The sequence below is a fragment of the Ammospiza nelsoni genome, chromosome 2, assembly GCF_027579445.1.
Source record: "Ammospiza nelsoni isolate bAmmNel1 chromosome 2, bAmmNel1.pri, whole genome shotgun sequence".
NCBI lineage: Eukaryota > Metazoa > Chordata > Aves > Passeriformes > Passerellidae > Ammospiza > Ammospiza nelsoni.
Genome location: NC_080634.1, coordinates 24,999,079 through 25,025,319, shown reverse-complemented (window position 1 = coordinate 25,025,319; position 26,241 = coordinate 24,999,079). Strand labels below are relative to the sequence as shown.

The window sequence follows — 26,241 nt, the reverse complement described above, 5'->3', positions numbered from 1 at the left end:
CGGCTCGGCCCCGCCCCCACGGCTTCCAGGAACCCGCGAGCTCCGCCCCCCGGCTCGCGCACGCCCCCCGGCGGCTGCGTAAGCTGCGGCCCCGCCCCGCCTTCCCGCCCTGCGCGCGCGCACCGTGCGTCGTCACGCGCGTGCGACGGGGGGCGGGGGGAACGTGAGGGGCGGGTCACGTGGGCGGCGGCCGCGGGAGCGCCGTGCCGAGGGCGGGGGGGCGGCCGCTGTTCGTCCGTCCGCCCGACCGACCGCCGCAATGCAGAACGTCATCAACACGGTGAAGGGGAAGGCTCTGGAGGTGGCCGAGTACCTCACGCCCGTGCTCAAGGTGCCGTCTGCGCGGGAGCCGGGGTGGGGAGGAGGGACAGCCATGGCCGCCCCCGCCTGCGGGCGCACTTCCCTGCATGAGCCCCGGGAGGCGGCTGTCGGTGCCCTTGTCAGCCGGGCCCGAGGAGCGGAGCGGCGCGGTGCCGGGCGGGCCGGCCCGGCCATCGGCCCTCATCCCGCGCTGGGATCGGGGGAACCCCGGCTGGCGCTCGCGTCCCGCAGCGGGGGGAGCATCTGTCTGGGAGGGGCGGGCCTCTCGAAGAATAGGTGTTGCTGCTCCTGCTGCTCAAGGAATGATTTACACGTGCTGCCGTTTTCTGTAAAAGTCACGATAGTTTTACATGGTTGTGTGTCCAGGAATTGAAATCCGAGCGTACAGACAGGCTTGAGCCTGGTTTCAGGAATTGCGTTGCAATGCTTATTTTGGGTAAAGGGCAACTTTTTCAGCTGACATAAAAAAACACAGACTAAAACAACAAAATTAGCCACACCTTTGTTGTGTGAGCAGGTTTTACATAGCCAGCTTATTCCTGTGTCAGAATTACAGTATTAATATACAAGCCTCTGTCCACCAAAGTAGGTGAGAATAGTAGAAATGAGGCCCAATGGGGCCATTATAAAAGTAGGCAGCACATCTGTTATAGGTCCTGTCACTGCATATTTAGGTAGAAACAAATTACGGTTTTCTGCAGTTGTGAGACTACATCCCATTCTCTGACTCTTATTTGCAAACAATTTCTTATATAAACCCCAAATCTGTATACAAGTGCTTAACTTGGCAGCAGTTTTTTCATTACTGATTTTGATGCTTCTGCATGCTTTTGAAAAAACCTCTTGTTTATGACAGCAGTCTCTCTGCCTGTGGCTTTGTGGTTTGACCTTTTATGTGCTTTGCACCCTGCAGCTTACTTCTCTGGGTAGATAGCCGGGACAGTCAATTATTAATTGAACTTGTCCCTCTGTGGTGTTTGGGATACTCTTGTCTGGTCCTAGAGTTGCCCACCAATGTGAAATGTATGGGTTGCAGTGAAGTTGTGCCATGGGAAGATGAAGTGAGTTGTTCAGTAGTACAGTTGTTCTGGCACAGCTGTTGTAATAGTGGATGAATTCTTGTGTCCAGATGGATTACTGGGAAGAGGCAGCAGTAGAAACTTCCAGAAATGGAAGGTGTTGATATCATGTGTATAAGTTCCCTTTACAAGGGGGAAATACTAAATACTCCAACTTGGTAATTTTTGAAAGAAACTAGACCTGTGTCTCTCACAATTGAAGAATTTACTTACACAGAAAAATGAGCTATTTACCCTCAGGGAACAGAGGGTGGATACTTGACATGTTTTCTTTCTGTAATTCCAGAGACACAAGTTTGTGCATGTTCCCTACTGCTTATGGTTCATTTTGAGGGGAACCAGTAAGTTGTCTCCACTATGGTGTTGCTCAATATGTTATTGGGGATTCTGAGTTTTATAGCACTTGAAATTACTTTGATTTCAGTCACCTAGCATATTCTAATGTTTGTAGAGCTGCTATTTTCCTCATCTTTGTCTTGTTCTTAAGCGTTTTTTCCTTAGAATTTAGGCAGAAGGGCAGTAATCAGTACGTATGAAGCAGGTGTGCTCCTTTCATTTTCTGTAGCACAGGTGATAGTGTACACTGCGAGAAGGAATGTGAATAACCAAGTTTAGCTGGGGCTGCTTTTGCTCAGTGTTTTCTGGCTGATTGAATATGGTGAGGTTGTGGCTGGGAGCAAGACATGTTCAGTTGATGCTTTTCGTCTAGATAGGGGGGAAAAATAGATTCCTTAGGGCAAGAAGTCAGCTGTGCCATAGTGGAAATTGCATTCTCTGTCAAAGGTGGTTTTGAGTAGCTCTAATGCTGAGGAACAGTAAGATACCTTGGTACTTGAGTTTTTTCTGAAGAAACAAACTACCAGAAGTCAAAACATAATACACTTCATCTAAATTTGAATATGACAGAAGATATATTATCCTTAAGCTTCATAAATGTTGCCTTTAATGCTAAAGTACTTAATTTCTCTTAGGCAGAATAAGTCTGGTGTCTGCTCACCATGTATTCATCTATTCTTTCATCAACAGAACTCCCCACAACAATATGCAAAAACTGAAGTTTCCATGGGATGCATGATGAAAGCACAGAAAAGGGCATTAAAAGAGAGTATATTACTAAATCTTTGTATTTAATTTTTTCTAGCCCAGAGAAAAGTTGGTTTGGTCTTTCATTCATGACTTTACTTAACTGCAAAGCCTCATATTGATCTCATATTGATGCATTGCAATGCTGTTCAATGCCTAGAACTCGGGAGTCCTTGACAGTCTGGATCACCAATTCCAACTGATTTTCTGTTTCTTACTGGCAAATGTACTACTGAGTGCCAGTCATCTTTTCTTCCTTGTTGCTATAATTGGCCGTAGCAAAAACAATTATTTTGTGTAGGTGATAATACCTCATAATTTGCAACAAGTAATTTCTTATATGCTAATGTAAGTTTCCTGTCAGTTGTGGCAGAGGTTTCCTCCAGGCTGATTCTTGGATCTCTGGACAGAACTGATTCCAAATAACTAATTGCAAAATGAGAGTAGAGAAGGTGTTTGTCTTTCCAGTAAAGTGGATTGTGTTGATTTGTCAGCAGTTCTCAAAATTTCTAAACTTTTCTCTTGCAGGAGTCCAAGTTCAAAGAAACTGGAGTAATTACACCTGAAGAAGTAAGTATATAGAAACCTAAATTTATTTTGAAAGTAATGATGCATTTTTTAATGCAAAATGACCATGTTAAACATATCGTGTCTTTGCCAATTATTGCTTCTTGAAACAATTTCCATAAAGTGAAATTTCTAAGTAGCCTTTTTTACTCTACAGATTGAAGTAGATCAACATAATTTCTCCTGAGACGGCATTAGGCATCTGAATGTGAGATGCTTCTTTCCTCTATTATGCTGTGAAAAGATTGTAAAGAAGCTGGGTCAACAGCTCCATTTGTCATGGGGGTTCAGGACTGAAGTGGGAATATATTGGTTTTTAAAATCTTTCTTCTGAGGAACTTGAAGGGGAGCCTTTATCTTTGGAACAGTCTTTGTTTACCTCTGTTTTTGTTTCTTCCAAGGCTCTGTGAAGATCATTTCATATATTTCTCCAGACTGTCTATCCAATGATTATTATTTTTCCCTCTTCTTCTCTATAGGCTGCTTTAGGCAGGTTGTATTTTGAATTGCTGCCAAGCAGTTGTATTTTTTAAGAACTCTAATGCAAAGAGCAGCAAACAGGATTTTTTCCTGGAACAGTAAGAACACTGACTGTGTTGAGCTATTTTAATTTTCCCTTACACTTTTTCTCATATTGAGGTGCTATTGATCTGCAAATACTTCATCTTTACAGAGTTCTAATTAAACAGTGTCAAGACTGTTAGGTAGAATGAAAAAAATAAAACAATAAAAAATCATAAAGATGAGGTGGAAAAAAAGTGGAACAAATGATGACTGATGCAAGTAGATAATGTAGACAGAGATATTTTTCCCAGTATTGGTGCCTGTATTTTTCTGCTGTGTTGCCCTGCAAGCAAACAGCCATTCTCTCCCTCTGACACAGAAGTACCACACAGAAAAACAGGCTTAGCAACATGGTGTTTTGTTCTGATAACTGTACGTATGTGTGTCTATAAATATTCATATATGTTAAACAATGATACATAGTCTTTATTGTATATAAGCTAGAATAACAAAGTCTGGACAAATGCTCTACCAATACTTAATCCCTTTGTGGTTTATGGGAGAAGAATTTGCAGTAGCATTTTAAGAAAAGGCACCTTCTATAGAACATAGCAAGAACCACACTGTATTACATTAAACAGTTTTCAGGCTTTAAACACCACTAGGAATGTGAATAGTCCATGTTCTCTGTGTCAGATTAGATGCTGCTGGGATGAATAAATTGGATCCTTCAAAACAGTAGTCAAGGGAACCAGTTGTATAGGAAGATTAAATTTTTTGGTAAATTTAGATGAAGCTGGAGCATGGACCTGCTGATTGTCCCTTTGACAGTCTTTATATAGGAATGATTGCTAAAGAAGAATAATAACACTAGGATGTTGTCTTTGAATGAGTTTGGATTTCTTGGGTATTTTAGTCTGAGACACTAACTGGTGTATAGATTTTTGTGGGGTTCCTGTGGCTTGCTCTGAGGATGAATAAATTAGGGCTAAAGATGACTCATTAATCAAACTCAACACCTACTCCCTTTTTCACTTATCTGTGCACTTGATTTATTTTCAAAAAATTCTTGCCTGTCATGAGTTCTTACTAGTTAATACCTCCAAAAGATGACATCTATTTTAATTATGTGTGTGAATACAGGGAAATTGTGAAAATCATTCTCTTCAGGACTAGAAAGAAGATGTCCTAAAATTGATCTCCTTCCACTTTCTGGTGCTGATTTAGATATGTGGTAGCATTAGTGCTTGAGAAATAGAAAGTGAAACCAACGAGACAATTTTCCTGCCTAAGGTGAAAAAATGTAGATGAAATTTCAAATGCTGTTTTAGGGCTATGTATCTGTTAGACCCACAAACTACACTGGTTTTTCATCTTTCGTAATATATTTCAACATTGCTGTCACAAGCAGAGTTCCAATTCCTTGAACAGAGAATTTTAAATAATTCTGGAGTTTCATTTATGTTTACTATGTAAGAGATAACGAGTTTTAAAATTTCCATGTGTATTGAGAATCCTTTTTTAAAGGGTTCAGTTTTGCTGGAGGTTTCAGTTCAAAATAGGTGAAAGGGAAGCACTTCTGCAGAGATTAAGGCTGTTAATCCGTGTGCACTGTGGTGGTTTCTGCTGTGCTGATCCGCCTCCCTTTGGAGGACGCGGTGAGGAAATGGCTGTGACCTGCTGCAAGCCTGTTACATCACACTGCAGCAGCTCCTGGGCAGCTGGGGAGGGTGCTTGTGTAAACTGGCACTCCAACGCAAGAGAGCACCCGTAGCAAGAGCTGTGCACCTCATAGTCCACAGGGACTGCTGCAAAGCCCACAAAAATCACTTGAGTGCAGGCTTGCCTTCCTCAATTTATGCTTACAAAGAGAAGCCCAGAGGGTTAGGCTTTGCTGCATGAATTTTGAGTTTGTACACAAGTCTAGCATGACATTGCTGGCAAGTTCAACGTGACAGTATCACTTTGAAATAGTAATGCACTTTTATAAAAGGCTTCATCTTTGATACTAAGAACAAGCAGAGGGAATATTTTTAAAAACTATTTATTCAGAACAAAGTCACTGATAAGATTTTTAGTGTGCTAAGTAAGTGGTAATCCATTTTTAGTTTACATCAGCGATCAGCTATTACAGTGATGGTCATTATATAAAATCTGTGCTATTTATTTCTTTGTTGCAGTTCTCTCACTGATTCAGTGGATTGATGGTCTCACTTTTCTTACTGCAAAATTGTTTTGAACAAGGAAAGAGAGATAAACTTTTTTTTACATTAAGCTCTTTTTTATCTTTGCAAAAGTTTGAATAGTGGCAAATAAAAATAATTTCTTTATTACAAAGTAAACAGTCTTACTAGGTGCAGATACTATTTTGGTTCTTACTAGACTGGCAGGTAGTATCAGAGCTTCTGAAACACTGAATTTGCTATGGTGCTTACTAAGCATGTCAGGTCAAGTTGATTTAATCTTTGCTTTTTCATGGTTAGCTGAGATACGGGGTTAAAACAAAGAATCTATCTGATTGAAGCATTTGTTAATTACACAGTTATTTGGTCAAAGGAATGTGGAACTGAAATACTAATGCTGAGAAAAAAAATTGAGATTGTTGCCTTTGGCCATATGTAACAGTGATTTTTTTTCCTGCCTTAACAGTTTGTTGCAGCTGGAGACCACTTAGTTCACCACTGTCCTACTTGGCAATGGTAAGGAAAATTCAAAGAATTGTAGAAAAGCTGTGCTTTGGTGTGTTTTCATTGGATCTAGTCATACAGTTGTCAGAGCAGTAAGTGTACTTTTCCAGTAAAACTTTTATGATGGCTCTATAGAGTTTACTAATTGCTGTATAGCAGTAGTTGAGATGAGGATTAACTTGGGGATTATTTGTTTGTTTTTCTAAGGTTTTAGGGGAAATAATCTGTTATGTACTGTGAATGCTTTTAGTGCTTAGCTGCAGTAGCAGCATTTCTCCCCAGGTTTGTCTGGGTGATTGAGAAAGCAAAGGCTCTGTGCAACTGGAACTGCCAGGCAGTAGCTGTAAATGGTGTATTTTGACAAGCATTTGCTAATAAATGTATTCAAGTTAGCCTACAGCAGTTCACTTTGTGCAGTGTTTGCCCTTAGAAATGCCTTCTGTTTAGTGCACAGTAAGGATGCAGATAAGGTGCTTCCTTATGTTTTACTGGTGTCCTGCATTATGAAACTGCTCCTAAATGAGCATTGTTTGTGCAGTTGGTGTCATCAGGGTCTTGCCTCTGTACTGAGCCTCAAATTGCTGAAGGAAAAATTACCCCTTTGCCACCTCCTTCAGAGAAAACATGATGTTGAGTCTGGCAGCAATTTGGAATGGGCTATTTAGAATGTTACTCTTATTTCAAACCAAAAACCACTAAAGACAAATGGTTTTGAGTAATGTGAAATTAAGAGTACTTAAGCACTAGTGACTATGGACAGATTTTGTATTTATAGAGGTCTATTTCTTGCTTTTCTGAAGCTGCTTTCTTCTGACATTTGCTACTTTGTTGATGCTGATCCTAGAAAATTGTATACAGAATAGATTATTCTGTCAACCTATCTTTGCTTGGCCATCTCAAGGTGAAAGTTTTTGAGGCATAAAATGGTTTTGATCTCAGAACAGTTAGGGGTGGCCAAGCTTTCTAACACCATACCAAATGTAGGTAGGGAAGAGTAAAGTCATAGCAAACCAATTCTGAGAATAGGTCAGGAGGATTATATAAAATGTTCCTGACACAACATGAGAATAGAAGGGTTCTTTTGTTTGCAGTTAACAAATTCTCAAATGGTGCACTTTATTTTACAGGGCTTCAGGAGAAGAACTAAAAGTCAAAGCTTATCTGCCAACAGACAAACAGTTTCTGGTAACTAAAAATGGTAAGCCTGAAATTTAAATATAAGTGTTCTTAGAATTGACAGTATGGTTGACTGTGCTGTCAGCTCTACCAATTGTATTGATAAGGGAAGCAAATACCTCACACTTCGGATGCTCTGGCTTTGCAATGTTGAAGAAGTATTTCCTGCACTCCTTAATGCTTTTTCTTAGACCACTTTATAGTAGAGTTTTATATGAGACATAAAGCTTGCCTTGGTGAAGTATAAATGAACTTTGAACATTATTAACCTCTTTGTCTTTGCTGCAACTCATGTTCAGTCTCTAAGGTGAAGATGTGTTTATTTTCCTCATTCCTTTGAAAACTCAGGCTATTAAAGTGTTCTCAAAATGTTTTTCATAGTGACACTGATACTTCTAATTCAAGTATGCAGTTAATGTCAATGCCCTTGTCAATTAGAATAATATAGATACAATCTTAAATTAATTTTTTTCGGCTTCACAGTTGTGTTTATATAGTACATGTGGTGACGACTTTTTAATGGATAAGAAGGATAACATTTTGGCACAACTGTGAGGAAATCTTTCAGATTTTGTATGAAAATGTGTCAAAGCTATTTGATGAAGCATTAGCACTAAAAAAGCCTGAGGAAATTTTATGCCCACAGAGGATTGTATTATATACATCGATTTTCCTTGCTGGCTTTTGGAGTCTTGCAGTGCACTATCACGTGAAAATTACTGCAGTAGCATTGGATATTCTCCTGACAGGGACCTCATGGTTTGATAGCCAACTGATCTGCTTTGTTTCTTTTCCTGCCTCTAGTGAGGTTCCTTGTTGCTCTGATCCTCTTGATCACATTCCAAAATAACGTGCTTCCTGCTGCTGGTGTCACATTGGCCTCCCACCTGAGTAAAAGTGGGCTGTAGTTGAGACTGGGAACCATCCTACAAGACCTCATTTTAGAAGTCTTTGGAGGACTTCACTTTGACTTTCACACCTCTTTTTATCCCTTTCTGAAAGATTAAAGAGCAGTTTTCAAATGCTGCGCTTCATGCAGCAGATCTATTTTTCTCCATGTTAATAGAAAGGAAGGAGGATTTTCTACATAGTGCCTGTTTACACTATTGGAAAATGCCTGATTTGCCTTGATCAGATATTCAGTCTTTCTTTGACTATTTTCTGAAAACGTTATCTAAATCTCTATTTAAATGGCTCTGTAATGCATATGACAGAAGTTAGACTTAATATCACATGAATTCTGACTTTCTAAACTTCTAGATGTTAAATTATAATTAGACATACCTAATGTATTGCTTAAGTAGCTGCTGCAAACTTTTAGCACAATTCTAAAAACTAAATGAGTTTGGAAAATTCATGAAAATCCAGGCAAAGTTGTCCTTAGTTGTTTACCAGTATGAAGAAAACGTACAAGTTCTTTCTAGTTGTTAGCAAATGAGAAATGAATTCTATTCTAATCCTTAAGAGATTGGATGAAACTGCTATAATACTTAACAGAAAGATGAACTTCTAAGGCTACAGCAATCATTGCATTTTACATTAAGTAAAATATGTGGTACAGCATATCAACATATTTTTGGAAGTTCATACTTTTGCATTTGAAATACAGCCATAGGATTCCTTAAATGGGGATATATGAAAGATTGGCACATTTTAGAAGGCCTTGTAGGACAATATCATGCTCTGGTCTGGTTTTGTATAACAATGACTGACTGCATTCTTTTTGTTTTGTCATTTTTTGTAGTGCCGTGCTATAAAAGGTGTAAGCAGATGGAGTATTCGGACGAGCAGGAAGCAATTATAGAGGAAGATGATGGTGATGGGGGATGGGTAGACACTTTTCACAATGCAGGTATTCAAGGTCTTGCTGCAGGCTTTGCATTTGGCAATCTGATTTTCAGTTTCCACTCTTAGAAAGTAAAATCTTTTTTAAATACATGTCTGTGTATCAGTATGTAGTCTGGAGGAAATAAAGTTCTGTTATCAGCTACCCATCTGATTGGTACATGATGTTTAACTGTGTGGCTGTATATGCTTGAAACAGGCTCCTTTTTGGAGATGATGGCACTAAAGTTCTAGGAAATTATTTTAGAATATGGGCTGTGTAGTGACTCATTCCTTAGTAAGGAAATCCTGTGAAGATGATGTTAGTTTAAATTGTGGATGCTGTACTAAAAAGAAACATGTTAAGTTCAGAGATGAGAGTGAGAGATGATCCTATTTTACAATAAGCCCTTAAATGAGCTTATGTTTATAAAGAAGTCTAAAAAATACTGTTTATATGAATCTATCTCATTGGCTTTTCTAGTGCAGTGTCTTAAAAATACTTCTGTTTTTTTCTAATTGGCAGTTTTATTAGTTTTAATCTGTTTCATGATGTTCTATCATGTGTTAATAAAATTCTGTCCTTCAGTGATGTTTCTCCACCATTTCCAAAAGTACTCCTCTAAGTTTTTACTTTCTTTGGTGTAATTTTTTTTTACTGTAATGTGGAGAAAGTTCTCTAAATAGTTTGCCAGGGTGGGGAGAAAAAGGCTTGGAGATGCCTTTTTTTCTGTAGACATACATTTTTCATCATTGGCAATTCTTAAAGGTATCATAGTTCATAATTTCATGCCCCTACACCAAAGAAATAATTTGAAATAGCTTAATCATGTCCTTGAATTAAGTGTGCAGTATCCATTCCTGCTGTGAATAGATTCCTTGCCAGGTTTTTCGTTTTAGAGTTGATTGGTTTGGGCACCATGCAGTACAGCACAGCTGTAACACCCTGGCTAAAGCTTGCCAGGACTCCAAATGCTGTCAAATGAGATAAAATCTGTTTCCACAGCTGAAGAGTTAATCAGATAAATGTACTCTGTCAAAGCAGAATCTTGGCGTGTATCCCAAAAGGTCCTGTGTGAGAACTGCAGTACGACTAGAAGGGAGGATCTCAAGATTGGACACTTCTATGGGGAGCATCTCAAGATTGGACACTTCTATGATTTGGGGTTGTTTTATACCCTCACTTCTCCTCAGCTAAAAGCATTGAGTGCTCTGCTACATTTTGCTTTGTCATTGCTTTCAGGAAGCTCAGAAATACTCATAAGTGCCTGCCTTCTTAATGAAGCTGAGTTTCATTGTTGTGATGTGAGTGCCTCTCCTGAATTCACTTTTATGCAAAAATACCTTGAAATAGAAGTTCAAATTCACAGAGTTCTGTCACGGATTTTTTAAGACATGGCACATCTGTGCTGTGGCGCTCTGTGTTACTGGCATGGTTTGCTTAGGGATGTCCAGTACCGAATGAACAGCCTGCTGAGATGTGACTTGGAATGATGAGACACTGCATTTGAAATCCTTGCAAACTCTTTCTATGCTGTTCTCTAACTAAGAACGAAGCTTTTTTTAACACAAACTTCCTGTTCAATTTACAGGTATAGTGGGTGCAACAGAGGCAGTTAAGGAGATTACACTAGACAGTAAGGTACTTGTTTCTCAATTTTTCTGATGCTTTATTACAGACCTGAAGGTAATAATAGTTTTACCAGTGTCAATCTAATACTCCAGTGCTCCCTGTGAAAGATTAAATTATACTTCGTCATGAATTGTTTTGCAGATGTACATTGACCCTCAGAGCCCGTGATATTAGTCTAAGCATGTGCATCTCCTTATCGCTGTGTTTATTGCAGCATTTGTCTTTTTGAAATGTCTTTAGCCAGTGTGGTCCTGTGCCAGGCTTCTACAAACTGAAAATGAAATTCTCTTTACACTGATGTCACACGTTTGTGTTCCAAGACATTAGTGTTTGGAAATCCAATGTAAAGAAATTTTTATGTGGAAAAGTAATGTGGGAATGTAAAGTATTTCTTTGTGATCTTCAACTATAGCAAGCAGACTTTGGTCCAGTTTGACAGGTTTATGCCCTTCAGTTTAGAAGAACTTTACTTGTTTAAATGTGTACATGTTAGGAAGTCCTCAGTTTCTGCATGTTTCCAAAAAGTCACTTCAGCAGGAAACAAACCTGAAATTTAAGTCCTCAGGAGGTACTTGAAATGCAAATGTATTGGCTGTCATGTTTAAGAAACATGAAGAAAGTCACAGAGACACAAAATGCTTTTAAAGATGAACTTGTATGGGGAGTTCTGTCCGTGTGCTGTGAGCATTCAAGAATCTTTGGATTCTAAAAATTAGGGGGAAAAAATGAGCGACCCTATGCTACTGCATAATTATAAGCAGCTCAAAATGCTATCGATTTGATGAACAGTGAAGTGCAGGTATTCCAAATGACTTTACTGAATATAGTAAAAATACTGCTCTTTTCACAAGCCAATAACATGAGGGTGGAAGAAGTACTCAAGGAATAACTTAAGTTGATCACTTTTTCTGCAAAACACGATACTTGCAGAATGTTATTTTGATTTATAACTCTTGTTGTGTGTTTTGCATTGGATTTTATTTCTGTTGTGTATAGAAAAACTTGCTTGCTTGTGGGGCCAGTCTAGGAGGACAACTCTTTCCTGCTGATGTTCTGATTGACAATGCACTTTGTTACTTAGTTTCTTACTGGTTTTGGTGGTTTGGATTTTTTAAATGAAAATCAGCTACCTCATGCTCAGAATTAGAGGAGCTTCTAACTGTAGTAGTTATTAGGAGTATTCTAAAATCTTTATGAAGTCTCTGTAAATTAAGACCTTTACTTTCTGAATGTCTTTGGCGTTGTCTGTCCATTGGATTCTATGCTATGCAAGGCCCAAAAGTTACTGGTGGGCTTGTGCTGTATTTGTTTCTGTTAGACTGTAATTCTTGCATTGCAGAATTATATCAAAATGTGATACCTTTTGTGATTCTTGTGTTTTAAAACAATTGTGGCAGGGCTCACAGTCTGGGAAACCAGGTGACACTTTTAGTCATATAATGGAGTTTATGTAGTCCCACAACGGGGAGGGGGTTGGACTCAATCATCCTTATGGGTCCCTTCCTTGAGATGTTTTATAACTGCTGCACAGTTGGCTGTGGGTTAGGACTTAAAAAAATCTTAACCTACATGTTTAGTCTTAGCTGTTTAGTTATTGCCCTTCATTTGGATCTCTTGATTGTTTAACACCATGGTCTCTTTTCTTTGTTTAGTAATTAAATAATTCCAGATTTTAAAGTCAAAGGAAAACTTTTTAAATGGGGTTTTGATGTCATACTAGGTCTTTGAAACAAGAATGAGTTATTAAGCAAATATTTGAGTTCAGTGTAGTCCAGTTTAATATTTCAGAAATTATTAGTTCAATTTTTTAGGGCTGTTAGGCTATGTAGATGCAACAGTCATTAAAGCAGTATTTTCAATTTAACTTCTAAAGGATAATCTAAAAATACCAGACTGTTCAGCATCTTGTGAAGATGATGATGAGGAAGATGAAGGAGAAGCTGCAGATATGGAAGGTATTTCCATAACTTGGGTGGGACATATTATATTTCAGGTCTTTAACTAAAGCAATACACTCTAAAACACCAATCATTCTTTGCAAGGAATTCATGCTGAAAAATTTCAGTAGGCCTGTGCTCTTTAGCGTCCTTTGTATGGTTTTATTGATGCATGTTTACTCTAACTTGTGTACCAAAAACCTGACTGAATGTTAGTGACTGGAAAATTGTGTAGCAGAGCAGATCTAAGGGAGTATAAATTAGGGATTTAGCACAGCTTCCTTCCAGCTTCGTACCTACACTTAAACTCAATCTGCCTATATAAAATCACTGAAATATAGCTCCACCTACTTACTGTAGTCTTGGTCAAATTTGTGTTATAAAAGGGATAGTCTGGTTTGGGGATTGGGAAGGTTATCTGAATAAATCTTCTTTAGATACATGTAGATTTTTTTAAAGTAGTTGTTTATGAATGACAAATACAATAACTGGCTACAAGCTGAACACAGAATTTTATGGGTCTTCTTTTCAGAGTATGAAGAAAGTGGGCTATTGGAGACAGATGATGTGAGTGAACAGTTCTCTATCTTACCTGTTACAATATAGGCACAAGCAAAACAAAAATAATGATAAATGGCTGAAATAACAAGATTATGAGTAGTAGGGTTACTGAGCTTGCATTCCTATGGATTTGTCTCCTGCCAATCTGCTGCACTAACTTGAACCCTTGGGTCCTCAAAGATTTTTCCCATGAAATTTTCCTTGGTTTTGCTAATCCTTTTTGCTCTGCTTGTACACACAGCGCTGTATTCACGAGAAGTTAAAAAATGCAGTGGTGGTTCTTGGGGCTTACACAGGGAGGATGAGTGGCCTGTAGGTTCACTAGATTACACCAATCCATCAGACTTTTATAGAGAAAACAGAAGGCGTCATTATTTGTGGTACTATGCTAAGGTCTTCATGAACCTGCACAAACTGAGACCTTTGCCTTCTGAATTTCATAGGAATTGTCTGTTGTTTGTGAAAGAAGGTGGGGAGTGTAACAGCATAGCTGCCTACTTCCTTACGAAATCAGACCTTTTTTGAAAAGTAAAAAAAAAATCCCCAAAAATACAAAAAAAAAACCTTTTGAGGAAGAAACTGATGCTCCTAATTTAGAAATAAAACCAAACCATAAGTTAGGGGTTTTTGTACCCACTTAAGAACATTATTAAAAGTTTTACAGTTTTACATAACTACTTAGAATGGGAAAGGAGGGAACTCAAGCAAGATTATTCTAATCTTGTTATTTTTACCTTGAACCAGGCAACGCTTGACACACGACAGATTGTAGAAACTAACAAAACTAAAGCTGATGTTGGAGGGGAAGATGCTATTCTACAGACTAGAACCTATGACCTCTACATCACTTATGACAAATATTACCAAACTCCAAGGCTCTGGTTATTTGGATATGATGAGGTATATCTATTTTGGATTTTTCTCCTACTTCTGTGAAATTAGGCTCACTGTATTAAATAGACTATTTTGTTGCTTATTCGCAATAGAAATGTAAAGGAAAAAATGGTGAGAAAACCGTTAAGCAGTATAGGCTTGTAGGCAGGACTTTTATTGTACTTGGAGTAAGTTGGAACAAGTCACTGAAAACTGCACGATAACTGAACACATTTTGAAGGAAGCCACTGGTGTTTTTGTTAGCACTGTAGAACTGGTAATTACCCCAGTAAACTCAGTCAGGTAAGCAGGTATGTCTTTTCATCTCCTTCTGAAAGAAAGGAATATATAAATAGTTCTTCCCTTTAATCACTACGTTTCTTGAGTTAAAGTTGGGTAGGGCCCACTGCTCAAATACCCAGATGGGATACACAGTTGGTTTTTAAATATGTTGACCACACCACTCAAAGGAAAATCTGTGCAGTACTATTTTTATACCATATGGATTTTAACACAGTTCTGTCACTGTACCTTCAGAACATTTATATTTTAGATGCCTGTAATTTTTGGGGTATCATCTGTTACTGATGTTAGAAAGGAGCAAGATTCTTTGTTAGTAACGCTTTTGTTCTCGTGTTCCTTGTTCCTCTCTAGCAGCGGCAGCCTTTGACAGTAGAGCATATGTATGAAGATATTAGTCAAGATCATGTCAAAAAAACAGTGACCATTGAAAACCATCCTCATCTTCCTCCACCTCCCATGTGTTCAGTTCATCCATGCAGGTAAGTCTTTGTTTCTGGTCTGATACAGCCTGCAGATACAAGGCACTTCACTGCTCTTGTTAAGGTTTTTTTCAGGTCTTCTGGACATGTATCTACAATTGGCTGCTGTAGTGGCCTGTTAGCTTCTGAGGCAGTATGAAAGGAGGCAGTTATCTAAGTTCATTCCACTGCTCACTGCAGTGTGTTCTGCAGTTAGCACTGTCTTCTCTGATCAACTTACTTTTTTAACTCATCTTCCCTATGTACTCCAGGAGGTGGCAGACTACCAGAATTCCATGAAATAAAGTTTTATCCTTTTGTCTACTTTTAGGGGAGAATAGAAGTACAGTGTATACTTTTGACAGATGAAAAGGCTATTTGAACATTAAATAGCAGTTTCTTGTTTTATGCTAACTACCTCCTGCTCCCCCTTAAATTTTGCCCTGATTAATAGAGAGACTGTGATTGTATTGTATATAACAAAACCAAAGTATTTGTTGAATACAACTGCAAAACACGGTTGGTTTTTTTGGGTATTTAGTGTTCCATTTTCCATGTTTCTCACCCAAGACATAAGGAGACTGTAGTTTGATTCTTTGAAAGGTGCATCTTGTCTTAGATGTCAGCCCTAACATCCTCTTAGGTGTCTTAGTGATACAGAGCCAGTATCTGAAACAGTGTAACTCTTCTTGACGGTATGAAGTTCCTGTAGGTAAAAATCTGGGCTTTTACCTTTAAGAAAATCCTTGTATGATTGCATAGGTTTAAAAGAAAAAAATTAGAGTTCAGATTGCCAGTTTAAGTTTACTTTCCTTTGACTTAAAAACTTGGGCTATCCATGTCACTAGCTGTGTGTCAAATAATCAACTTGTTGACCAGCTTGTGGTCATTTCCAGACTTAAAGCATTCTTTGAACTCTGAGCTTCTGGCTTAGCATTTATTTGTTCATCAGTCTTTAGAGAAGAGAGCAAGGGAACTTTGCAACAAGTATTTTATGGCTAATTTTGGTCTGAAGAGGATATATATTCATGTGCTTTGTAAATCTGTATGTTTCTTGCAGATCACAGTTCATTAGCTGCTGCTTTTCAGAAGTGTTTGCTTTTGCCAAGCAGTCTACATACATATGGACAATACATATGGATAGTATTGAGCAGAGAAGCCATTATACTGGGAAGTAATTTTTTTCCCTCTAGTGGTCTAGTTGAAAATTTTGGAATAGTAAAATTTATCCTTGATCTTTAAATCATCAGGTTTAAGTCTGCAATAACATGAGAATGTCAGTCTGGGTGCTCAAGAGTAATACAAGAAGCAGAACTGGAAGAACTGCAAAGCAAATGATAAAGAATAGAACATAAAACAACATAAGGCCTCTGTTAATCTGTGGGACCACCACATGTTGAATACTGGAGTACAGCTCTGGTCATCTGTTCTGTAGTCTGTGAGGTGAAAGAAGACTAAAACTGGGCAAGATATGGAGATCCGTGTGGGATAACTAAAGTTATATAGGTCTTTCTCATAAGAAAGGATTGCATAATCTCTGTCCCTTAATATTTGAAAAAAGCTGAGCAGGGAGTTATGATATTGATGACCATCACTATGAATGACACAGGAGGTGAAGTAATAGGATTTAAGTTTTCTTCTAATAGTGAAACTGGTGGCATTGAATGCTACTCTGATGACATTTTCAAAGCCAGAAACGATTCATTTCTGCACACACCACCTAACTAAGTTCTTATTTAAGCAATAGTATGTTAATGAAATAAAGATTTGTCAAAGTTTAAAGTATAGTTACTAGAAGGGTTCAGAATAAGAAGGTCCCCAGGTACTTTCCAGTAGTATGCTAGAAATGCAGTTCTAGTAGTGCTTTGGACAGAGCATTTATGAGGTGCTTGTTCCAGCCTCTTTATTGAGCATGTACTGTAAAATAAAAAGGAGAACCAGGTAGGTCTTTGGTTTGAATCCAGAAAGGTGTTCTTATGATTTGTACCTTGTATGAACAAACAATCTCAACCTGTTAGTGACTTTGACTTTTTGCTGTCCGAAGAATTTTGGACAAAAAATGGATGTATCTTTTTTGTGCAACTAGTGTTTTTGATGGAGTGTCAAGTGGGAGGAATGTAGGAGGTCTTAATAGACTGACTGGGAAGATGATTAATAGGAGAAAAGGAAGAAAAAAATCCTGAAGCCAAAATTTAATTTACTTTCTATTTGCTGGAAGCCTTGCTAGTAAATTGGTTGGGAAGAAGCTCCTGTTGATGTGTATTTGGAGGGCACTCTAAGAGCAAACAAAGATGCAGAGATATTTCAGCATGATAGCCCTCACTGACTAGGTAAAACTGTGGGGTTTATATTGGGCTGTGGCTGCAATTTTATCTGCTTAATTTTAGTTACTACTCTGCAGAGGTGTTAGCAGTGCACTGCTAATCTCTGCATTTGGGTTGAGTCTCTTCACAGGTGAGAGCTCTGTGGTCATGTTTTTACTTCCTCTGAAGCCAGTGAAGCGCCAGTTCCTTTGTTATGTAGTCTACACTTACGCTTGAAGGAATGGTTTACATCATGAGACTTCTTTTAGCTTTAAGCATGAAAGAGATGATTGATAGTGAGGTGAAACAGGTCTGTTGCAAGTCTTAAAAATGGAGGAAACTGTTGCCCTTCTCAAAGAGTGATGTCATGGATCTGCAACTGCTTAACACTGGAAAGAGTTTAAAAGGTACTGTTCAGGCTGTGAAAAAAGAGGTTAACAGCATATCTAAAATGGAGGTTTTAAGAATGTTTTCTTCTTTTCCAAGTAAGCTGTTACATTTTTTTCAAATTGGTAAGGCTAACAGCTAAGAAGGTCTGGGCTTCTGGATAAAAACCAATAGCCAAACTGTTGCTTTGTTTTTAATTCAGCTAGGAGCTAGGAGTGTTTAGTTATATCTGCTGCTGTTGCTTCCCATCATGTTATATAAATTGTGTAATGTAGGATATTTGTATGATTCCAAACATTTTTATTACAATGTTCATATCCTCGTGTCAGGTGTCAGAGAAAGGAAAGAAATGGCAGTAGGATGCCACTGTCACTGCTTGGGATAACTTCTGTTTTGAGTAGTTAGTGAAAATTGTTCATCTTAACAGCTCTTCTGTAAGCTGTAGTTTTTGTTAGCATTTTTATGATACTGGGAGGAACTTAGTCAACTTCCTCATTAATTGCTGTAAGCTGCTTTAATCACAATTGTCAGCTTTTTCTTTGTGTGCTATGAAGGGACTATCAAACAGGTTAACTACTTAACACATTTACAATTAAATTGTAATTTCTTGCACTGATTCCAAGGACTTATTTGTCTCCATTTCAGAATAGTGATAGGCTTCCGAACTCTTTTTGCTTCTAATGTGCTCTAAATATCTGCAGGGAAAGATTTCTAGATAGCAGGATATTTTAGATCACATTTCTTCAAAAGTTATTTATTTCCTTTTTGTAGTGTATTTATATATTTTATGCTCTTTCCTCCAAGTTTTCTTACAGAAGGAGCTGAAAACATGAAACAAACTTTATGAAGTTTATAAAGCACCTGCAAAGCTTTTCATGAGTAACTGTATGACAGCAAGAATGACCATTACTCTGTGGCCATTATAGAATTTGAGGTACTGGAATAGTTCTTAAGAAACAAAAAAGAACAAATGTAATTAAGATGTATGAAGTTGAGTCAGAATGCTGTTAAGGACTTCTAATGGCTGCATGGTGACCTGTATTCTGTGCCAGTAAAAAAAACAGTCCACAGTTATGCATAAGGTCAAAACTTAGGTTTTGGCAGTGGCTAGTTTCCTGCAGAGAAGCAGCTGGTCTTGGCACCTGAAATGGCATGTGTTCTGCAGGGCATCATGGGGATCCAGAATTGGAATCAGCTCTGAGGGTTTGTTGACTTGCAAAGACCAACAGTAAATGACAAATGCTGACCTTTAATATTTCCCCAGACTTGCATGTTCCTGTTTACAGTGTGTCTTGGTAACTTTGCAACAGCTTCCTTCCTTGTTTGCAGCCACTGGCAGCATGATAACTTTGGAGGTAATTACTGAATGCCAGTTGCTGGTCCGCTGTGTAGATTGTCATACTGGTATCAAGGCATGGTCAGAAAGTTATGCAAACTCAGCTTCCCACTCATCTTTCTTTTGAGCTGGCACTTTGGTTGTTTTGGGATGGGTATTTTTAAACTACTGCTGCTCACTTAGCTGCAGTGCTGTGTAGATGGACACCCACAGCTGTGTATTATATCACTGGTGAAGACTACCTGCAGAATCCTCTGTTTCAAACGAGGTTGAAGTATACATAAAAGTAAGATTAATTATACAGCCTGGGAGTTTGTGTTAAAGGTACATAAATAAAACATAATTTAACATACAGTGGTTCTCCCCTTTGATTTGATATGTTCTTCATCCCTTAGTTTATGGGATACAAGAACTGCTTTGAAAACAAGAACATTACTTCCAAATTGTAACTGGTCATTAAAAGTTTTGAAGTCTTTATCATTAAGGATATTCAAACTATAGCAGACAAGTTAAGGATATTCAAACTATAGCAGACAAGTTTTAGCGCTCAACACTGAGTGATCTGTTCTAGTTAACTTCTCGTTGAGCAAGGAGCGCTTTAGACTAGACAGTCTCTTCCAGCCCTGGCTATTCTGTAATTTTGTGTTGCATTCCCAGGATCAGCTTTTTGCACAAATGCTGTGTGGTTGATAGCAGATCTGAGATGTCACTGATGAGAAGGTAAAAACTCAATGAGCTGAGAAGTGTTTGTCCTTCCCTGTAGTGCTTTACAATAATAGAATTACAGGAAGAAGCTAGCTTAGAAACTGTTGATTTGCTATAGAACCCAAGTTACCACCAGAGAAAGTTTCCATACCCTAAACCATTCCTAGAGCAATAGTTCTGAATTGATGCAGGGTTGATTTAATCTGCCTTTCCTAGGAAATTATTAATTGTTTTAGTGTTTTAAACCTCTTCAAGGCTTACAAGTTTGAGTGCGGCAGAGGCAGCTAAAAATGATACAGCAGTTTCTAGACATCATCTTCAGGGGCATCTGGGAACTTCTGGTGGCTGGCTGCTGGTCAGTATTACCTTCTAGGGACTTACCTGGGGACTTTATTGGCATTTAGCATTTGAAAGTTATACTGGTGTCAAGCGGTATGCATTCACTCTAGTGGCACTCTACATTAGAGCATGCATTTGACATAGGGCATTGAGTCTACATTGTAGCATACCCAGTTTTGGCTTTCTGTGGGAATGTAAGGAGCTGTTAAGTAATGTTACATTCGTCATTTAATGTTAATTTTGAGTTACTGTTGCTGTTTTACTTTCTCAGTAAACTGAAAATTTCATCTTGCTGCTTCTGAACCTAATGGTCCAAAATTACTTAATTTGCACAAAACCTATTCATCCTGATGAAGAGGGAGTTGCCTCTTCCTTAAAATGTTTTGTTTCTGATTTATTTTTCAGGCATGCAGAAGTCATGAAGAAAATAATCGAGACTGTTGCAGAAGGTGGGGGAGAACTTGGAGTTCACATGTATCCTTTTTCATTATTACACAGATTCTTGGACCCTTCTTGCAGTGTAATGTCTGTTACCTCAAGGGTCATAAGCTGAAGCACAATTATGTGTGAAAGCAGTGAATAGCAGCTTGGGGTAACACTTGCTGGAGTTCTGGCATCAGCTCCTTTGTGCAAACAGACTCCATTAAGTGTTTGGGGGAACATGAGGTGGGGTATGGCAGGAGCACTGAAGAGGGCAGGTAGGTTTGAAGGGACAGGATTGAGCCCTTGTTTGTAAAGGTGTGAAGGAGGTAGCTGTGAGCATCCAATGGAAGATGCCACTGTAGGGAGGGTGAGACTGGAGTTCACAGACTCCATCCACTGTGTAGTCACTGCTTGGCAGAGCAGCTTTTGTATTAGATTTTAATCTGAAATTAATTTCTGAAAGGTGTAGAGGTCCCACTATGCTCTCTTCTGCATGTGAGCAATATCTTGGTTAAACAATGTTGCTGACAAAAAGCAATGGAAATCACTTAAACCACTCTGAACATCAATATCAAATGCCTCACAATTAAAATTTTCTTTCAGGAAGCTGAATGATCTTAGTTATGCTTTGTAGTAATCAATAGTATACTTTCTGACTAGAGCAACCTCCATGATAAAAGCAAGTATGTCCTTTCAAAAGTGTTCTTTGCTGCTGTAGGGCAAATAAGCAGGAATTACTGAGCAGCTAAAGGTCTTGAATCAGTAAATTCTCATTTACTGTATGAGTTGAGACTTGCTCAATTTGTGCAACGAGCAACTGGAACTGAACTGGAAAATAACTTGTCTGTCATGGTTGTTCAAGTTTCCTAGTCCTCAGTAGTTGCAGGTAGCTTTTTTTTTTTTCTTGTGTTTCTTTTTTTTTAATCACTTAACAAATTGGGACATTTTTAGCATTTCTTTGCTCATTTTCATACATCTTCTCTTTGTGAAGAAATGGTCTGTGAGACTGTTATGTCAAAACAGTTGGGTTTACTTACATCCAATACCAACGTAACTTAATAGTAAATTGAAAGTAGTGGTTTCTATTAAATTTTTAGTTTCCTATCTGCCTCTTTCCCACATGGACAGAGACTTTAGCTTGTAATTATTCAAGATACTTCAGACTGCAAATTCAGGCCCAGCAAGCATTTGAAAGTGACATATACAAGGGAACTTTTCTCTGCAAAGAATGTGACTTCTGCTTTGTTTTGCTGGATTTCTAGCTATAGAACATTTTCCTTAATAAGAAACTCAGGTACCTTCTTATTTTCTTGAAATTTGTACAGGCGGTCATTCCAACGATAGAATACGACTACACAAGGCACTTTACGATGTAACTAAAATAAGAGATGTGTTCCTCTAATTATCAAATCTTTTTTTAAATAACCCATCCATGTCACTTATACAACATTATACACAATTTCTGTAACTAATCTTTTATCAACTTGATGCATTAAAATAAAATGTTCCATTACCAGCCTTTTTAATAAAAATCTGTGTGTAATATAAATAAATCACTTTCATTCCAGTACAGATGCTGCACTAAGAGGTGGGATTTTTTTTCTCCATAATTCCTTAATTTCCTTCCATGAGATTATTTTCATGTATGTTAGAAACTGAAATCTACTTTTGTAGTAGAAGCCTAATAGTTATGGCTTTGTTGCTGATTCCTAAAAATGTACTTTTTTTCCCATTTAAATTCACTTGGGAGTTTTGTGGAGGGATTTTTTCCAGCTATGAATGGTTATATTTCATCTAGCTGGAGGAATATTTTAAAAGATGAAAAAAATAAGTGATTGTCTTGTTAAGAAAGTCTGACTTCAGCTTTAACAAGTAACTTTAACTAACCAGTCTTTGAAAGGTGATTTATACTTGAGCAAGACTAGAGATGGAATATTTGAGGAGGCAGAGGAAGGATATTCATTATGTGGTCTGTTTCTCTTGTAATAAAGAACAGTCTTATTGACAAAAATACAGCTGGAGGGTAAAGGAAAAGATTGCTATGTCCGAGCAAGGTTCAATCTTGATTATTTGTCTGCCTCAGCTACACTAATTGCCAGTCTAACAGCATGGTTTCCTCCTTGGGATGAACATGCATGGAGTTGTTTGTGGATTCAGATATTGCAGAAGCATCCAGGCTTTAGCAGCCACTTTCTGCCCTGTAAAATGTAAGGTTTATATTAATGAAACTTGGAGGAAAGGACCATCATGTCTCTGTATATGTATTTGTGCATATATTTATAGTCATTAGATTCACTTAAACTGCCTTTCAGGAAAGCACTTTTGTCTCCCAAGCATCCATCTTGCATTCTGCAAGATAATCAGAAGTTGGGTGTCTGCAGTGGACTAAATTTACTGTTGGACAGGAAGATTGGTCCCACTCCTGGCACAGCTGGTCCCTGTTTTGGCTGTCCTTTGTACCATGCTCTTACATGGGAACACATAATCAGGTTGTGTGTTTCAAGCTAAAATTGACTTTCCTCTTGATATGTCTTTACTTCCTCTTTTTTGGACAGATCTTAAGCAATGTCTATGTAACTGAAGAGAAATGCTGGCTGAAACCTGTTAAAAACTTAACCACACCCACTGAGTCATGCCATAGGAATTTGCCTAGGAGGCTAATCTCAAAATGTGTTTTGGGCTTTCTGGTAACAAAGGAAGCAGCTGTCCTCCACCCAAAAAATAGGGGAGCAAAGAGAGGGAGTATCACTTAAAATAACCAGTAGTGATGTATATTTTTTCCTTTGATGCATCAGAATCTTTTGAAACATCCTTTTCCCTAAAAGGTATCTGTTCTTCTCCTGTAACAAGGTGAATTAGTTTCATAAGTCTCCAGTGAGTTAAGTTATAAAATAGCACATTCTTCCTTGGCAGGCTTTTGATGAAAGCAAGTGGCATAATTTTTTTATTTTTAATGTATAAACCAAAGGCGGCCTTTTTCTCTGATCCTAACAGAAAGAGAGGCACAGCAGAACTGCAGAAGACTTGCCAATGGCTTCCATCATCACCGTGATATTAAATACCTTATGGCATTTTTAGCCCTGCACTGTCTGGTGTTGCAAAAGCCAATCTGTGGTGACTAAGACATGGTGTTCTGCTTGGCTGCTTATCAAAGTGGCTGTACTTACAAGCAAATTTAATCTGGGTGTACTTGTAGCAGTTGTACTGTACCTTAATCCTCCTCTTCCTCTGGGATTAATGTTTAAAATTCCTGACAGAACCAAAGATTGCTGCTGTAGGAACTACTGTGAACATTTAAACATAGTAACTTCAGTTAAAGTTTCTGTCAAATCCTACATGATTATCAATTACCTGAATTTTGTGTTGGCATCAGAAGAGCTTCTGAGGCATTCTGCTCTGCTCACTTTCCTACAACACACCTTACAGTTCTTATGGCTTTTTGCTTGCCTTCTGTTTCTTGATCTTGGACTTTGGGTATGTTCTTGTTTATAGGTGCTGCATGCAGTGAAGGTGTGGGTGAAGTTTTGATTCTACTGACTAGGCAGAGTGAATGAGTTATGATGCAAAGGGAATAACCTCACAGAGATGTAAAATAATGATCATCACAGCCTATTGTCAAAATTCAGATACCTAGTCTTCAATGTACATGAAATGTAAAAATAGCATAATAATAGTAAAAATTTTTTAAATACCAATAAATACTTGCTTCCAATAAAAAATTCGTGTGGAAGATAAAAATCAAAGCAGTAAGTGTGGGAAGTGCAGTTCTGTATTAGTATTTTAAAAGTCTGATCAAAGCCTAAATTACAAGAAATGAAGGATGGAAATAAGTGTTAAACAGAGCAATTTCAACTTTGTCCTTCTGTGGCAGCATTTTTAGGTGTGGGAAAGTAGAGTTTGTTTAACCAGCTTGCTAACTAACAGCCTGAGCCATTGCTAGAGAACTAGAATGCTTTGAATTTGTGTTGTAAAGTCTGTAGGGACACTTATAATTCAGGGTCTTACTGTGCTAATAGCTTACTGATTTCATGTTTCTTTCTGAAACATGCCTATCTGCTTTACTACAGAAAAATAACCTTTTATGCATGTAACTTGCAAGATCTGTTTTAAGTCTATTATTTGGGGGAAAAAATTATATCTGGATGTAGAAAATTCAACTGTATAAAGGATGAAAAATTTATTTCATTCAGAATATCAGAATGTCCTTATTGTTGGAAGTAGGTGTGTACAACTTGATAAGAGGCTTTCTCTTTTTTGATAGTCCAGTTTCTGTTGCAGCGATGATTTATGATGAAAAGAATATGAATCTTCCTAGCTGCAAACTCTTGCACTGGTATCCTTGCTGTTGTTCTCTACAGAAAGAAATCAAAGATGAATATGCTGCTAGACTGACTTAGCATGAGGCCAGCTGCTCCCATGGTGCATATCAATTGTAAGCTTGGGCAAATAAAGAAATCTCTTAGTAAAGAAGACAAACTGGAACACAGAGAACACAAACAATGAGTAGGAGAAAAATTGTTTGTTGAGTCAAACGGAAATTTTTCTGGCAAAAATTAAACACGCAGGAAGAAAAAAATGGGCTTCATTTGAGTCAGTCCAGAATTTTAAGTGAAATATCATTAACGCAGTTTTTGAAGAGAGGAAGCTTGTATATTCTTGTTAGTTCCTTAAAATGAGTTTTTTCAGACCACAAGCCAGTAATTTTAGACAAATTTGTTAAAGCACTGAAATTAGGTTTTACAGTGTTAAGAAAATAAACATGTTTATTTTTTTTTCCTGCAACCTTACTGAATTCAGCATCTCTGTACCAATAGTTTTCGGTCCTGCTAAATAATTGTTTTTGGTAAACATCGACTGGAGAAACACCGCAATTCTAACAAGGGACATCTGCTAAGGAGAAATACAAGTTTAACACATTAATGTATTTAGGTTTAAATTAACATGATTATTTGTCTTCTGAAGCACTTCTGAAGCACTTCTGAAGTGCCAAGGCAAACTGAAATGCTCTTCTACATTCTTACTGCCTTTTAGTTTGTTTATGACCACAGAAGTCACACAGCCTGCCTACCCTTAACAGTGTACACAATGTGTTCTTGTGTAGACTGTCATCAAGAGACATACATCTTCTTTTGTGACTTGTTCTCTGAAATAAAGCCTTTGTTTCTCTTGCATCTTTTTTTTTTTTGCCTGCTTATATGTTTTTTATGGCATAGCACATCTACTTTCGGCTTCTAAACTGAGCTGTTTCACAGGTTAACCTTTCTTGGCTTTAGCACCCACGTGGAGAAGTGAAGATACTGGGCTGATGGCCTCTGTTCCCGTTAGTGCCTGGCAGATTTGGTAAGTGCCCCCTCTGTCTTTTACCTACTTCTGACCACGTGTTCACTGGCGATTCAATAATTAACTCCTTGTTTGCCCATGAAGCCTGTTCACCCTGCACTAAACCAAGTGCAGGGCCACTGTGCATTGATTGGTGCGTTTGAATGAGAGAGAGATCTCTCATAGGGCATTATTAGCAAGCAATTCCACAATTGCACGACTTTTTCTTCTCTGTACTAGCTCTCTGTCTGTCACCAGTTGTGAAAGCTGATGGCAGGCATCAGGATATGACTGCCTGCCTGCTGGCACTTTGGGTATTTTTTTTGATGAAGTAGAAACAAGTTTGTTGTGGATCCTAATTTGTTTGCAGCAAGTTACATATCACCACTTTACATCTCTTTTTAAAGATCTGTTCGTGACTGC

General features: G+C 38.2%; 1 protein-coding gene across 1 annotated transcript; it reads left to right on the top strand.

Annotated features, from left to right (window-relative positions):
- Window positions 1–174: 174 nt before the first annotated feature.
- On the top strand, window positions 175–22,071 carry ATG3 (autophagy related 3). Its single transcript, XM_059466603.1, has 12 exons — window positions 175–331; window positions 3,012–3,053; window positions 6,204–6,253; window positions 7,369–7,439; window positions 9,162–9,269; window positions 10,834–10,883; window positions 12,748–12,829; window positions 13,344–13,378; window positions 14,117–14,272; window positions 14,900–15,027; window positions 20,482–20,550; window positions 21,794–22,071. Exons 1-12 carry the CDS (start codon window positions 260–262, stop codon window positions 21,873–21,875), a joined length of 945 nt encoding a protein of 314 aa, XP_059322586.1. The 5' UTR covers window positions 175–259; the 3' UTR covers window positions 21,876–22,071.
- Window positions 22,072–26,241: the final 4,170 nt, after the last annotated feature.